A 12,153-nucleotide genomic window follows, 5' to 3' on the forward strand; every position below is an offset into this window, starting at 1 on the left:
TAACCTGATCATGTCATAGTGTAATAGGAACATTATTAGATAAAGAAAAGTGATCAAGGACATAACTTGCCTTAAACTCGAGATCCCAGGTACTTCACCAAATTGGTCTTCGGATGACTCGTAACCTCGCTGCTACTCGTAGCAATACATACATAGACAAGAAGTACATAAAAATAACAGTGCACCAAACATGAGAACAAACAACGTAAGAATATTTTACGCTGCTACGAGAGCGTAGGCTCGAGAACCACTAAAACCGGAGTTACAGTTAAAAAGATATGATTTTCCAAAGATTTAGGTGATTAAACGAAAAAAAGATATATCATATGTTAATTAATATAAATCATGTGAGAAATAATTAATTAAACTATAATCCAAGATATAACTTGATTATAGGTTGTATCTTCAGTCAGTTTATAATCATGGATCGTTAACTTTGATTAGCAAGATAAATCACTAAACATATGATAAACAATATCTAGTTATAAAAGTAAGTAATATGTTGTAAATAATGTTGTTATCGCGTAGGCAATTTTGTTACAAAGCTAATGCAACCTGAACGGAGTAATTCAGAGATAAAATTTGAAAGTTATGGATAGAATAGGATTTTAGGTCATTTAATATAGTGTTTATATAAATTTGCTCTCGGGAGTGCATCTGTAAGGTCATAGGGACCTCGATGTAAGAATCCCCAATCATCGAGGGACGGCGGGTTCAAAACTTATAAAGTTGAGGGGCTCATATGAACTTTGGCATGGTTGAAGGGGTTAGAGCTATTTCTGGCCGTGCGATCATAGATGGTGGGCCCGGATTGCATCGGAACTACATTGAACCAGTATGCAATTGTGGTCGTTGATCTAAAGATCTGTGGAGCATATTAGGTTTAAACGAACTCTAATCTCGCCCCCATCATCCGATCAATGGTCGCGAAGCCTCCTAGCCGAACGGGTAGGCACGACCTGATCCAAACTGTTGGTGACCGGATCAGCAGTCAGGGGCCTATTCCCCCAATTCGACGCCCCGGCGAACGGCGCCGCTCACCATACACAGTGGTGTGTCCGCCGCGCCCTGGCATACACGTCCAGTCGCCTCACCGAGGCATGACAATCGCGTAGCCTGCTCCTGGCGACCACAACAATGGTAGACCTGCCTCTCTCTCTCCTTCTCTCCTCCATGGCCATGCGATGGCGCATGACACTACTTTTATAGGAGCACAGAGGGCATGTTTGGTTTGTAGCTAATTATATCACACTTTGCCTAAGGTTAGTCGTTTGAATTGAAGAACTAACCTTAGACAGAAAAGTTAGGCAAAATGTGACAAGTTAGGCAGGGAACCAAACCGGCTCAGAGTCCACGGGCTAGGCACGCTACCAACCCTGCCCAGGTGGTGCGGTCACGTTGAGTCACGAAGATTGCGGACGGTGGGTGGGGAAAACACATCGCTTTCTGTTGAGATTTGGTTTAGGTGATGAAGCTAACAGGGATGGCCCACAGGCAGTGATCAATCCCCGCGCGAGGGCTTAGGTTGCTGCAGGGAGGGCCCATGTGACAGTGGTTCCATGCGATGGCAGATGTGCGCGTGTCGGTCAACGAATGAGGCTGGCCAGTGGGGCCCGCAGGTTAGTCAAACACCGCGTGACAGTAAAGAAAAGAAAAGAGGGGCAGGAGTGGGCCAGCCAGAAGTAAGGTAAGATTGGGTCGTAGAGATGGTTTTAGCCCACCAGGTAAGCTTTCTCCTTTCTGTTTTCTATTTTCTGTTTTCCTTTTTTCCCTTTTTATTTCTATTTTCAAATCTTCGAAGTTAAATCTGCTTTGAAATCAAGCACAAGTTAAATGCACAAATCAAAATCCAACATGAATGCATTATATTTATTTATTGATCATCCCATTTAATCGAAATGCTTTCAAATATGAAATTCACACACAAAGATATATCTTATGTAGAGAGGATATCATTTTGGACATGAAGCTTTAAATTTAAGGTTAATTCATTTGTTTTAAGGAACATTATTTTCTAATGTAAAATCTTTATTAGGAGATGTCTTTTTAGAGAAAGTTTAAACACATGATCCTTATAGTATGCTTTTATCAATTAAATAATCGAGGAATTTTCTATTCTATCTTATGTTTTCTCTTTTAACTCGAATTCTTGTTTCAAAGTTCAACTCTATCTTTTTGAGCTACCAAAATTTTAAATGTAACTACTTGTTTTCTTTTAGGAAAATAGACTTCATCTATTATTAAGACCTTTTTAACTCGAATTATTTAGAGAAACCTTTATAAATCCTAAAATAGAATTTTGGTTGTTACAGTCTTGACTTGAAGAGCTTCCTAGCACTTAGATGAATATTATTAGCCACTAAAACAATTGACTAAGTGCTAGAATCATACCTTTGTTCCTCTGTTTTAATAGGATTTGCAATGTATGAAAAATCAAGCCAAGTGTTAATTTGGACTTGACATTTTCAATTTGCTTGATCATAACATGTGCTCATGCTCATGCCGAGATGGTTAGTTCATAGTAATGTGTTGAGCATTTAATCACTAAAATAACTAGAAATGGCCCAAGGGCACATTTTCTTTTCAGTTCTTCCTATTCTTTCTTGTGTTCTTGATTGTGCTTGCAGGGATAATCCTTCTTTGTGAGGTCACTCGGGTGTCATGAGTGATAACCAACAAATCAGTGGTGTAGTGATTGCAAGGTTCCGTTCGCTCGGAGCCTTGGATCATCAACGTTGAGATCTCAACCCAATCAAGTTATCCTACCTCATGGAAGATCGGGCCTTGCCTTCTATCAAACCAACCCTAGCCACAGGCAGGTTGGGTGTAGACATAGCCCTCCTCTAGTCAAACAAATCAGTAATGAAGTCTTCAGCCACTAAAAAAATTGTAAATCAATGTGTGAATATCTTTGTATTCCGCAAGCCCATTCTAACTCGTTATTGGTGAGAGACCTATATTGTACATGCTCATATTTGGTGAGGTTATGAGTCACTCTTTTATTTTCACAAGTGGTTCAGTTTTAGTGTCCCTAGAATAGAAAAAAAGATTTTCCTTTACTCAGTCGCCACTAAGCTCCTCGCTCTCCTGGCACTTCACTTTGTTTCCAAAACACACACATATTTACCCATAGTTTTAGAAAACAAACTGCTAATTGTCATATCATATCAAACTCATCTATACCAGTGGACACAGACTATTCAAATAGATTTTTAACTTTGTGTAGACGTGTACACTTTACCCACTAGTTTGGCTCTGCAGTCTCACTGCCATGAGACCTGATACCGCAACTCTTTCCTACCTTGCATGACTTTACCTTAACGGTTATACCGAAAGGAACAGGACACCATCTCATCCAAACCAGGTCGGCAACGTTCCCCTTACTCGTCCTTGTGGTGCTCCTTAGCCACCGATAACCCTAGGGTGCAAACCATACAAGTTCAGATCGAGCGACTGCCCATACAGTCTCGAGTGGTTGTACTTGATGAGAGTGTGAAAGTTTCCTTTGTCCGAGAATAGGATCTAGATGTCGCCTAGAGAGGGGTGAATAGGCAAATAAAAAATAACATTTAAAAACTAGAAATTCTTACTCTACTCAAAGACTGGATTGCAGTGGAAACAAAGCATGCCTCAAGATATATAACACTTTAAAAGAAACTTAGGCTTGCTACACACATGATGATCATTGCAACACATATATCAATTTAAAAAGGAAAGACCATACATATAAAGCACAATATCTAAGCACACCATGATTAAGAAGAAATTTTCTTAGGTACATCAATATCAATATCTCTCCATGTAGTGCAAATAGTAACATGCTCAACAGTAGATGTAGAAGCAGGACAAGCATTCAATTCCTCTCTATTAGCAATGAAATTCATATTCTCATATTTAAGACAAGAAATTGAATCATTGCAAGTTTTTAGCTCGTTGGTCAGGTTTTTGCATTTTTCAACTTCAATAGCAAAAACATCTTTTAGTTTAACAAATTTCTTGTTTTCCTTAACGAGTAGATCTTCTTGGCATTCCAAGACATCATCCTTTTTGTCAAGGAATTTTATCAATTCATTGATTTTCTATTTTTGTTCAACAGTGAGGCTTGCAAAGAGAGAAGACAAATCATCATCCATTTCACTAGAGCTACCCTCATAATCGGAAGTAGTATATTTGGGGTGTCTCTAGAGTATACCTTCTTCTTGCCCTCCGTGGCCATGAGACACTTTTGGCCGACGTTGGGGAAGAGGAGACCCTTGTTGATGGCGATGTTGGCGGCATCCTTGTCGGAGGAGGAGCCGGTGGAGCTCTCATCGGAGTCCCAGTCCTTTCCCATGTGCGCCTCACCACCCTTCTTCTTGTGGTAGTACTTCTTATTCTCCATATTCTTCCCCTTCTTGTCGTCGTCCCTGTCACTATGACTTGCATATGGATATTTAGCAATATAATGACCGACCTTACCATACTAGTAGCAAACCCTCTTGGAGCGCGGTTTGTATTCCTTCTCTTTCCTTTGCTTGAGGATTTGCTAGAAGCTCTTAATGATAAGAGCCATATCGTCATTGTTAAGCTTGGAGGCATCAATTAGGAGCATTTTGGTTGGTGTGGGCTCCTTATTCTTTTCTTTTGTTGCCTTGAATGCAACGAGTTGTGGCTCAGGTGTGGAGGCACCGCCCTGCTCCAAGTTGACAATATGTTTGGAGTCTTTGACCATAAGTTTGAATCTCACAAACTTACAAATCACCTCCTCGGGAGACATTTTCTCATACCTAGGACTCTCACAGATTAATTGCACTTGAGTGGGATTAGGAAAAACAAGAGACCATAGAATAACCTTGATCATTTCATGATCATCCCACTTGGTGCTCCCGAGGTTGTAGACTTGGTTCACCATGGTCTTAAGCCGGTTGTACATGGCTTGTGGCTCTTCACCTTTGTTGAGGATGAACCAACCAAGTTCACCTTCAATTGTTTCTCGCTTGGTGACCTTGGTGACGTTGTCCCCTTCGTGTGCCGTCTTGAGGACGTCCTAAATTTCTTTGGCACTCTTCAACCCTTGCACCTTGTTGTACTCCTCCCTACACAAGGAAACAAAAAGTATGGTGGTGGCTTGGGAGTTGAAGTGCCTCACTCGGGCGACCTCATTGGAGTCATAGTCCTCATCGTCCACCTGTGGTGCTTATGCTCCAAACTCAACAATATCCCAAATGTTTTTGTGGACTGAGGTTAGATGATGCCTCATTTTATCACTCCACATAGAATAGTCTTCACCATCGAAATATGGTGGTTTGCCTAAGGGAACGAAAAGTAAAGGAGCACATTTAGGAATGCAAGGATAGCGAAGAGGAATCACACTATACTTCTTGTGCTCATGACGCTTTGAAGATGTTGATTCGGCGTCGGAGGTTGAGGGCGCGGATGAGTTGGTCTCGTAGTAGACCACCTTCTTTATCTTTTTTTTCTTCTTGTCGCCCTTCTTCTTGTGTGAATTGATGGAGTCTATGGTTCTTCCTTGTCCTCCTTGTGCTTATCGCCGGATATCTTGACCTCCTTTGACGAAGTCTTGTCTTCTTGCTTCTTTCCCGAAGACTTGAGCTTTTCCCAGGTGGTCACCTCTTTCTTGGCGTGTTCACCCGATATCACTTCGAGTTGTTAGACTCTAATGAAGTGTCAGACTTTGATACCAATTGAAAGCGCCTAGAGGGGGGTGAATAGGCGGAACCTGAAAATTACAAATTTTGAACACAAACTTTAACCGAGGTTAGCGTTAGAACAAGTGTAAGAGTAATCGAAGTGCAGAAGAGAGTTATTCTTGCCACGAGTTGTCAATCAAAGGTGGATAACTTTGGGAGCTAACTAAAAATGATTACAAGCAAGAGAACTTAGAGAGAGGGGAGAGGAAGAATCAAACCACAAAGTAATGATCAACACAAATGAACATGATGATTTATTTCTCAAGGTTCGATTTCGAAGAACCTACTCTTCATTGAGGAAGCCACATAGGCTGGGTCTCTTTCAACCCTTTCCCTCTCCCAAACGGTCACTTAGATCGGTTGAGTGCTTCTGCTTAATCTCGAGGGTCACTTAGACCCTGCAAGGATCACCACACAATTAGTTGTCTCTTGCTAGATTTATAAGTCACCTGCGAGTTTAGAAGGAGATGAAGAAAGCACGTTCAACAAAGCCAAGAAACAAGAGAAATAAGAAAAATACAAGATCACACTCTCTAGACTTTCCAAGGCACACATCACTAATGATCACTAGTCACAATTATGGCACTTAGAGGAGCTTGAGAGCTTTGAATGTGACTTGGAGTGATGTGCTTGCTCTTGTATTGAATGTGGATAAATGGAATGCTTGGATGATGTGAATGAAGGTGGTTGGGGTTGTATTTATAGCCACCAACCACTTCCTAGTCGTTGCCCACTTTCTATCAACTGCGGACAGTCCGCGCTCCTGGCCTAGACGGTCTACCCCTGCACATCAATGGCTGAAATTGCAACGGTCAACAGTAACAACTATATCAATGGTTTTAAGTGCAATAAATGTGTTGACAGATGTCAAATAAAGCAGTCGCGTATGGTTCAGCCATGCACCCCGGACGGTCCACGAGGACGCTAAAAAGTGAATTTTACCGAACCCGGCACCTTCAGATTTTTCTAGTTTTCAACGGGCGGACAGTCCGTGCCTAGGGGCCGGACGGTTCGCTCTTGGTCCCGGACGGTGCTCTTCTCTCCTTCAGACAGTCCATAGTAGAAATGTGGTTTTCAACATAGTTCCTGTCCGAGGTGATTCGAGGTGTTGCGTATGGTACACTAGAAGGGCCTGAACGGTCCGTACATAGGTGATTTCTCCAAAAAAGCTCTCTTGTCCAGAATAATCTACGTTATTCCGGACAGTCGACTTAGGATTGAGATGGATGGACTTATGCACCTGTGAAATAAACAACTAGGCAAACTAGTTAGTCCATAAGGTTGTGATGGTCATCCAGCACCAAAATCAATTTAGAGAAAATGGTTTAGGCCATTTCCCTTTCACACACAAAATCTCCTTCTTGAAAACTAGGTTCTCTCCTATTGTCAACATAGCTCTTTTGTTAACTCTAGGCCTCAAGAAGTCTTTTCCAGACCATGGCAACTTTCTCTTCTGCCTCCTTGATAAAGGAGGGTTCTAACAAGGTATTTTCTCCCACATTATACCACATCAGTGGGGTTTGACATCTCCTCCCATATAAGGCTTCAAAAGGTGACATATTAATACTGGCTCGGTAACTGTTGTTGTATGAGAATTCTGCATAAGGAAGGCTCGACTCCCAATAATTGTCAAATGTCAGGGTATATGCTCTCAACAAGTCTTCTAGGACCTTGTTAACTCTTTCGATCTGCCCATCTGATTGAGGGTGGCAAGAAGTGCTGAAATCTAGCTTGGTGCTCATGGCCTGTTGTAAACTCTTCTAGATCTTAGAGGCGCCCACGACCCCACCTGTCAGCTCGTCCCCAACCTCCCGCCCACGATCCCCCACCGTGGACGCCCACGACCACGCGATCTCCGGCCACCTCCGCACGTCCCCACCCCTTTTGAGCCTCGCGTTCTGCTCACCCGCCTTCCCCCGCTCACTTGCGCCCTCAGCCAAACCCTCTCGCCCTCTCTCTCGCTCTGCGACCGCGACCAGAGAGCTCCGCCACCGCCCACCGTCGACTGTCGTCCGTTCTGCGACCGTCGTCAAGCTCGCGCCCCGTCTGTTGCCTCGGTGAGTTCCGCCTTACCGTAAGCTACTCAGGACACCCTCTGGTTTGCCCTTCCCCTCTCTGGTTTGTCCGGTCCGCGCTCACCGGAGCGTTTCTTGCGCAGCTGGAGCCCCGTCACCGTCGACCCAAGGCTCCATCGCACCCCAGCCATTCTTCAAGCGTTCAAAAGTTCGCACTCGAGGTGAGCACCCTTCCCATGCCCTTATTTCGCTAAGTATAGCGCTCGTGCCCGCGCAATTGCTCATCGGAGTTGGTTGCGCCACCGCGGGACTTTTCCCACCGCGGTCTGCGTTCTCTGGTGCCCCCATGTCGGTTCTGCGCCCACGGTCGTGTTTGCCGTGTCACGCTGAACGTGTCTGACCCCTTCCCTAAGCCACTAGAGCCCCGCTGTGGCCGCCCCCTCGTCTCCGACGAGCCCTCGCCGCGGGACCGAGTGGCGCCACTGCGTTCAGGTCTGGCCCCCGGCCGTTGGATCTCGGGCGTCCATCCGAGATTGGGCGGTTTAGACTTTAGCTGAACGGATCTAATCCCAGCACTCCGATCTAGATCTGACCGCCCTTCTCTCTCCCCCTCACCCGCGCCCCTGCCGCTGGGCCCAGCTGGCCAGCCCGCCCTGGCTCGCTGACACCCCGTCCCCGCCTGTTAGTCGCGTCCGCGCGCTCGCGCCCGCGCGTGCGTCCGCGGGATCTAATCCTATCCGTCGATCTCTGATCTGATGGTCGAGATTACTTCGTACCCATTCGCGTGTAGGTTTTGCTAAAGAGACCCTCAGGTTTTAGGAAATCAACCCGCCGACCTGATTTTTAGCGCGCAGGCCCCTGGTTTATTTTAAATAGCCCCCCTGTGCTTTTATTTAATCGCAGAATTAGCCCTAATTTCATATTTCAAACTTCAAAACTTGTTTATTTTATATATTTTTCATATGAACTCCAAATTTAGTGGTTCAAATTGCAAAATGTTCATAAGATTATTATCTGTCCAAATAAATTATGTTCATATATAGTATGTACACTTTAATTTTACACCTAGAATATAAGATTAAAGTATATGTTGATTTATTCATTTAATGAAATAAATAAAATGAAAGCCCTAGAAGTTAAAGTATATTTAATCTTATGAGATTAGTAATATGCATCACTACAGTAAACGCAGAAACGTCCGACGGCCAAAGCCGTCGGACATAAGGAATAAACCGTCGGAAATATATTATTTCCGACGGTAAAGCCTTATCTCCGACGGCTTTAAGCCGTCGGAGTTAACTCGTCGGAAATAGTGCTATGTCCGACGGCAGCCGTCGGACATACGTTATCTCCGACGGCTGCCTATGCCCGTCGGAGATAACAAATCCCAACCGTTTTACCGGTCGGGATGTGGGCCCCACAGAATTAAGTCCGACGGCTCCCACTAGGCCGTCGGAGATAAGAATCCCTTATGTCCGACGGTAGTTAATGCCGTCGGACATAACAAATTACAGAATTTACACAAAATTCTGTTTTTTAAAAAATCTGACATTTACAAAACAAAAACAGATTCATGCACATATACAAATTCACATTCACAATCACAAATATACACATTCTAATAAGTATTCACAATCACAAATATTCTCACATAAATATTAACATTCACAAATTTAACATCAACATATAGGTTCGACGGTTGTTGCAAACTGAAATTGTGTCTCACAAACAAGTGTTGCAAAGTGTTTCATAAAAAAACATCACGACACATCAATCATATCCATCGTCTGGATGGTTCGAGTAGCCACCTCCTCCGGCTGGACTCTGCGTGTTGAAAATGGTGTTCACCCACGAATTTGTTGTGTCGTCCTGACCAGACCCATCTCCAGGTGCGGCAACTGAAGCGGGTGGTGTCTGAAATCCCTATAACACAAGCACATGAAATAGTAACCACTCAGTTGTTCATTTAAACACATAAGACATTTATGAACATGTCACACACGCATATGTGTACATACCATAGGGAATTGTGACGGAGGCGGAGGCGGAGGTGGAGGCGCCAACATTGGCATTGGCAGTGCAAAGTCCGGAGGCGGCATCCCATATGTCGGCATCGGGACGCCCGCTTGTTGGGCTAGTTGCTACAAATTATATACAAGTCATTGTTGAGCAAACAAGATACACATCAAGTGTTTTGCAAAATAAGCTACAAAATGTTACTTCAACTTACCGAGAGAAGAGCTTGATTTTGGGCCTGGAGGCTTGCATAATACTCGTCCCTCTTCTTCTGGTACTCGGCTTGTTGTCTCTGGTATTCAGATTGTTGCCTCTGGTACTCCAATTGTTCCCTCAAGACTGATTGATGGTACTCTGCCTGTTGACGCAACACTGCAAGCTCTATCTCATGGGCTGCTGATCGTGAACGGGACGACTGTGAAGACGACGATGTGGATTGTCGTCCACGGCGTCTCAGCTCTCTGGAATCAATCGTAGAATCAAAAATACCCAACCTACAAGAGTGAACCATGCACTTAGTATAGTAACTCATGGCTCAGTTGAATCGCAAGCATATGATGACAATTTTGAAAACCAAATCAAATAATCTCACCGTCCATGGGCTTGTCCTCCTGCGCTAGCATAGGCTGCCTGAGGGTCGATTGGCTGGCTCCTCCAATCGTACTCCTCCCCATGGCGTTGAACCATCTCCTGCCCATACGAAGCCTGGAGGCAAACAATATCAAATATAAGTGCATAACCCCTATGCCCTTGCAAACAATATCAACACACATAATAGAGTATCAAAAACTCACTAGACGGTCGGTGGCCGTCTGAGTGCATAACACATCAGGATTCTGAGGATCAGAACCCCTATGCCCTTGCATATACACCTCCACATCCGTGGGCGTACGGCCGGATTTGACTTCCTGTACATAAAAGTTATAATGACACATTTCTATGTGATTCAAAGTTACGACAAACTGTGACTTACCATTCGCTTAGCCAAGCGCACATGACCATCACCGCCGTAGTTGTGGAACGACTCAGTCCCACGGTTTCCCCTGTTCCTTTCGGAAATGGCACGAAAGTCAGGGGAAGCCCACCATCTGCACAATGCCCGATAACCGTCTGATCGGGTGGCCATCCACGGCACGGACACCTACATGAAATTTTTTAAATAAAGCAAGCAAATACATGGCTTTGTGCGATATGAGAGGCAACAACCTGTTTACCTCTAGGTATTGCTCCTCCGTCAAGTAAATTGATGACCACTCGGCCTTTGTATTTGGCATCGGTCGATCATCAGCATTTGCTCTGTACCATGCCTTTATAGCCTGAATTCGTGCATAGTACATTGCATCTGCAACGACATCGTTCGCGTTAAACTCAAACACGTAACGAGCGTTCATATCATATGATCCATCGTCCGGCAACTTGTACCGTTTCTGCAAAAACCATAGTGTTATCATAAAAGCAAACATATATGGAATAACTAAAATAGTATAAACAAGTCATACCCAGAATGCATCCCAAACTAGTGCCTGTGTGTTGCCAAACGTTCTACAGACACCATAGCGATAATGCTCCCAAGTGGTGGCGGGGACAGACTCGCCAGTAGGCAAAGTCACAAGACCAGGCCAGTGCAGACGAACAAGATTACCAAGAACCATGTTCACCTGCCTGTAGTGTCCTGTGCCTGTGAACGAGTCGTCGATCCAAGTCCTGCAAACAGAAATCAATGTAGAAATTAAAACATAACTTTCAATAACATTTAAGCAAAGATATGTCACTCACTTTCCACTAGGCTTTATCACAACCCGAGATTCGGGTGGAAGCTCTGGAGGTGGTCCAACAAAATGCAGCTTCCTCGTTCTCTTAACTCGAGAAGTTCCAGACCCAGCTGCAGAATCTCCACCAGCCCCAGAATCCCCAGCCCCAGAATCCCCACCAGCGTCGTCTCCAGCATCATCTCCCACATTATCTCCACCATCATCTTCAACATCATCTCTTGCATGATCCTCTACCACTGGTTCCTCAATTTCAGCATCCTATGAAACAAATAGCTTACATCATACAATATTAAGTAACTCAAATAATGTAATTTAACAACTAACTTACATCTTGTGGAGGCAAATGTTCTGCCAGCGCTCTCCGTCTGCTCATGGTAGAACCTGTGCCCTGAAAAACTGAATCCTCACCCCTCGAGCTGCTTTCGTCGATCCATACTCGTCAATCGTAATCGTAATCAAAATCAGGATCTAGTTGCTTTCGTCGATTTAATGGACGCCAAGTAGCTTTCTTCTTTCTCGTCACTCGTTTTCTTTTTGGAGGAACCTCTACATCATTTTGATCGCCTAATAAAGATTCTTCCAACATTTCAGTTTGTACATTAAACGTGCTTGTAAGTTCTTCGTCTTGGAAAATCTCAGCAGCCCCCACTTCCTGCTCGA

At 44.1% G+C, this 12,153-nt stretch overlaps 1 protein-coding gene across 1 annotated transcript; it reads right to left on the reverse strand.

The window, feature by feature from the left end:
• Nucleotides 1-9,280: 9,280 nt before the first annotated feature.
• LOC118476311 (LOB domain-containing protein 13-like) lies at nt 9,281-9,840 on the reverse strand. Its single transcript, XM_035965272.1, has 2 exons — nt 9,724-9,840; nt 9,281-9,628 (listed from the first exon to the last, which is right to left on the reverse strand). The coding sequence occupies exons 1-2, from the start codon at nt 9,817-9,819 to the stop codon at nt 9,476-9,478; spliced, it is 249 nt and encodes an 82-aa protein (XP_035821165.1). The 5' UTR covers nt 9,820-9,840; the 3' UTR covers nt 9,281-9,475.
• Between the last annotated feature and the right edge of the window lie 2,313 nt (nt 9,841-12,153).

The sequence above is a fragment of the Zea mays genome, chromosome 2 (assembly GCF_902167145.1).
Source record: "Zea mays cultivar B73 chromosome 2, Zm-B73-REFERENCE-NAM-5.0, whole genome shotgun sequence".
Lineage (NCBI taxonomy): Eukaryota > Viridiplantae > Streptophyta > Magnoliopsida > Poales > Poaceae > Zea > Zea mays.

Coding starts and splice junctions, on each gene's coding strand:
- LOC118476311 (XM_035965272.1), bottom strand. CDS start 9,819: ATGCCGACATATGGGATGCCGCCTCCGGACTTTGCACTGCCAATGCCA. Junction 9,629..9,723: donor CTCCGTCACAATTCCCTATG/GTATGTACACAT, acceptor CTTGTGTTATAG/GGATTTCAGACACCACCCGC.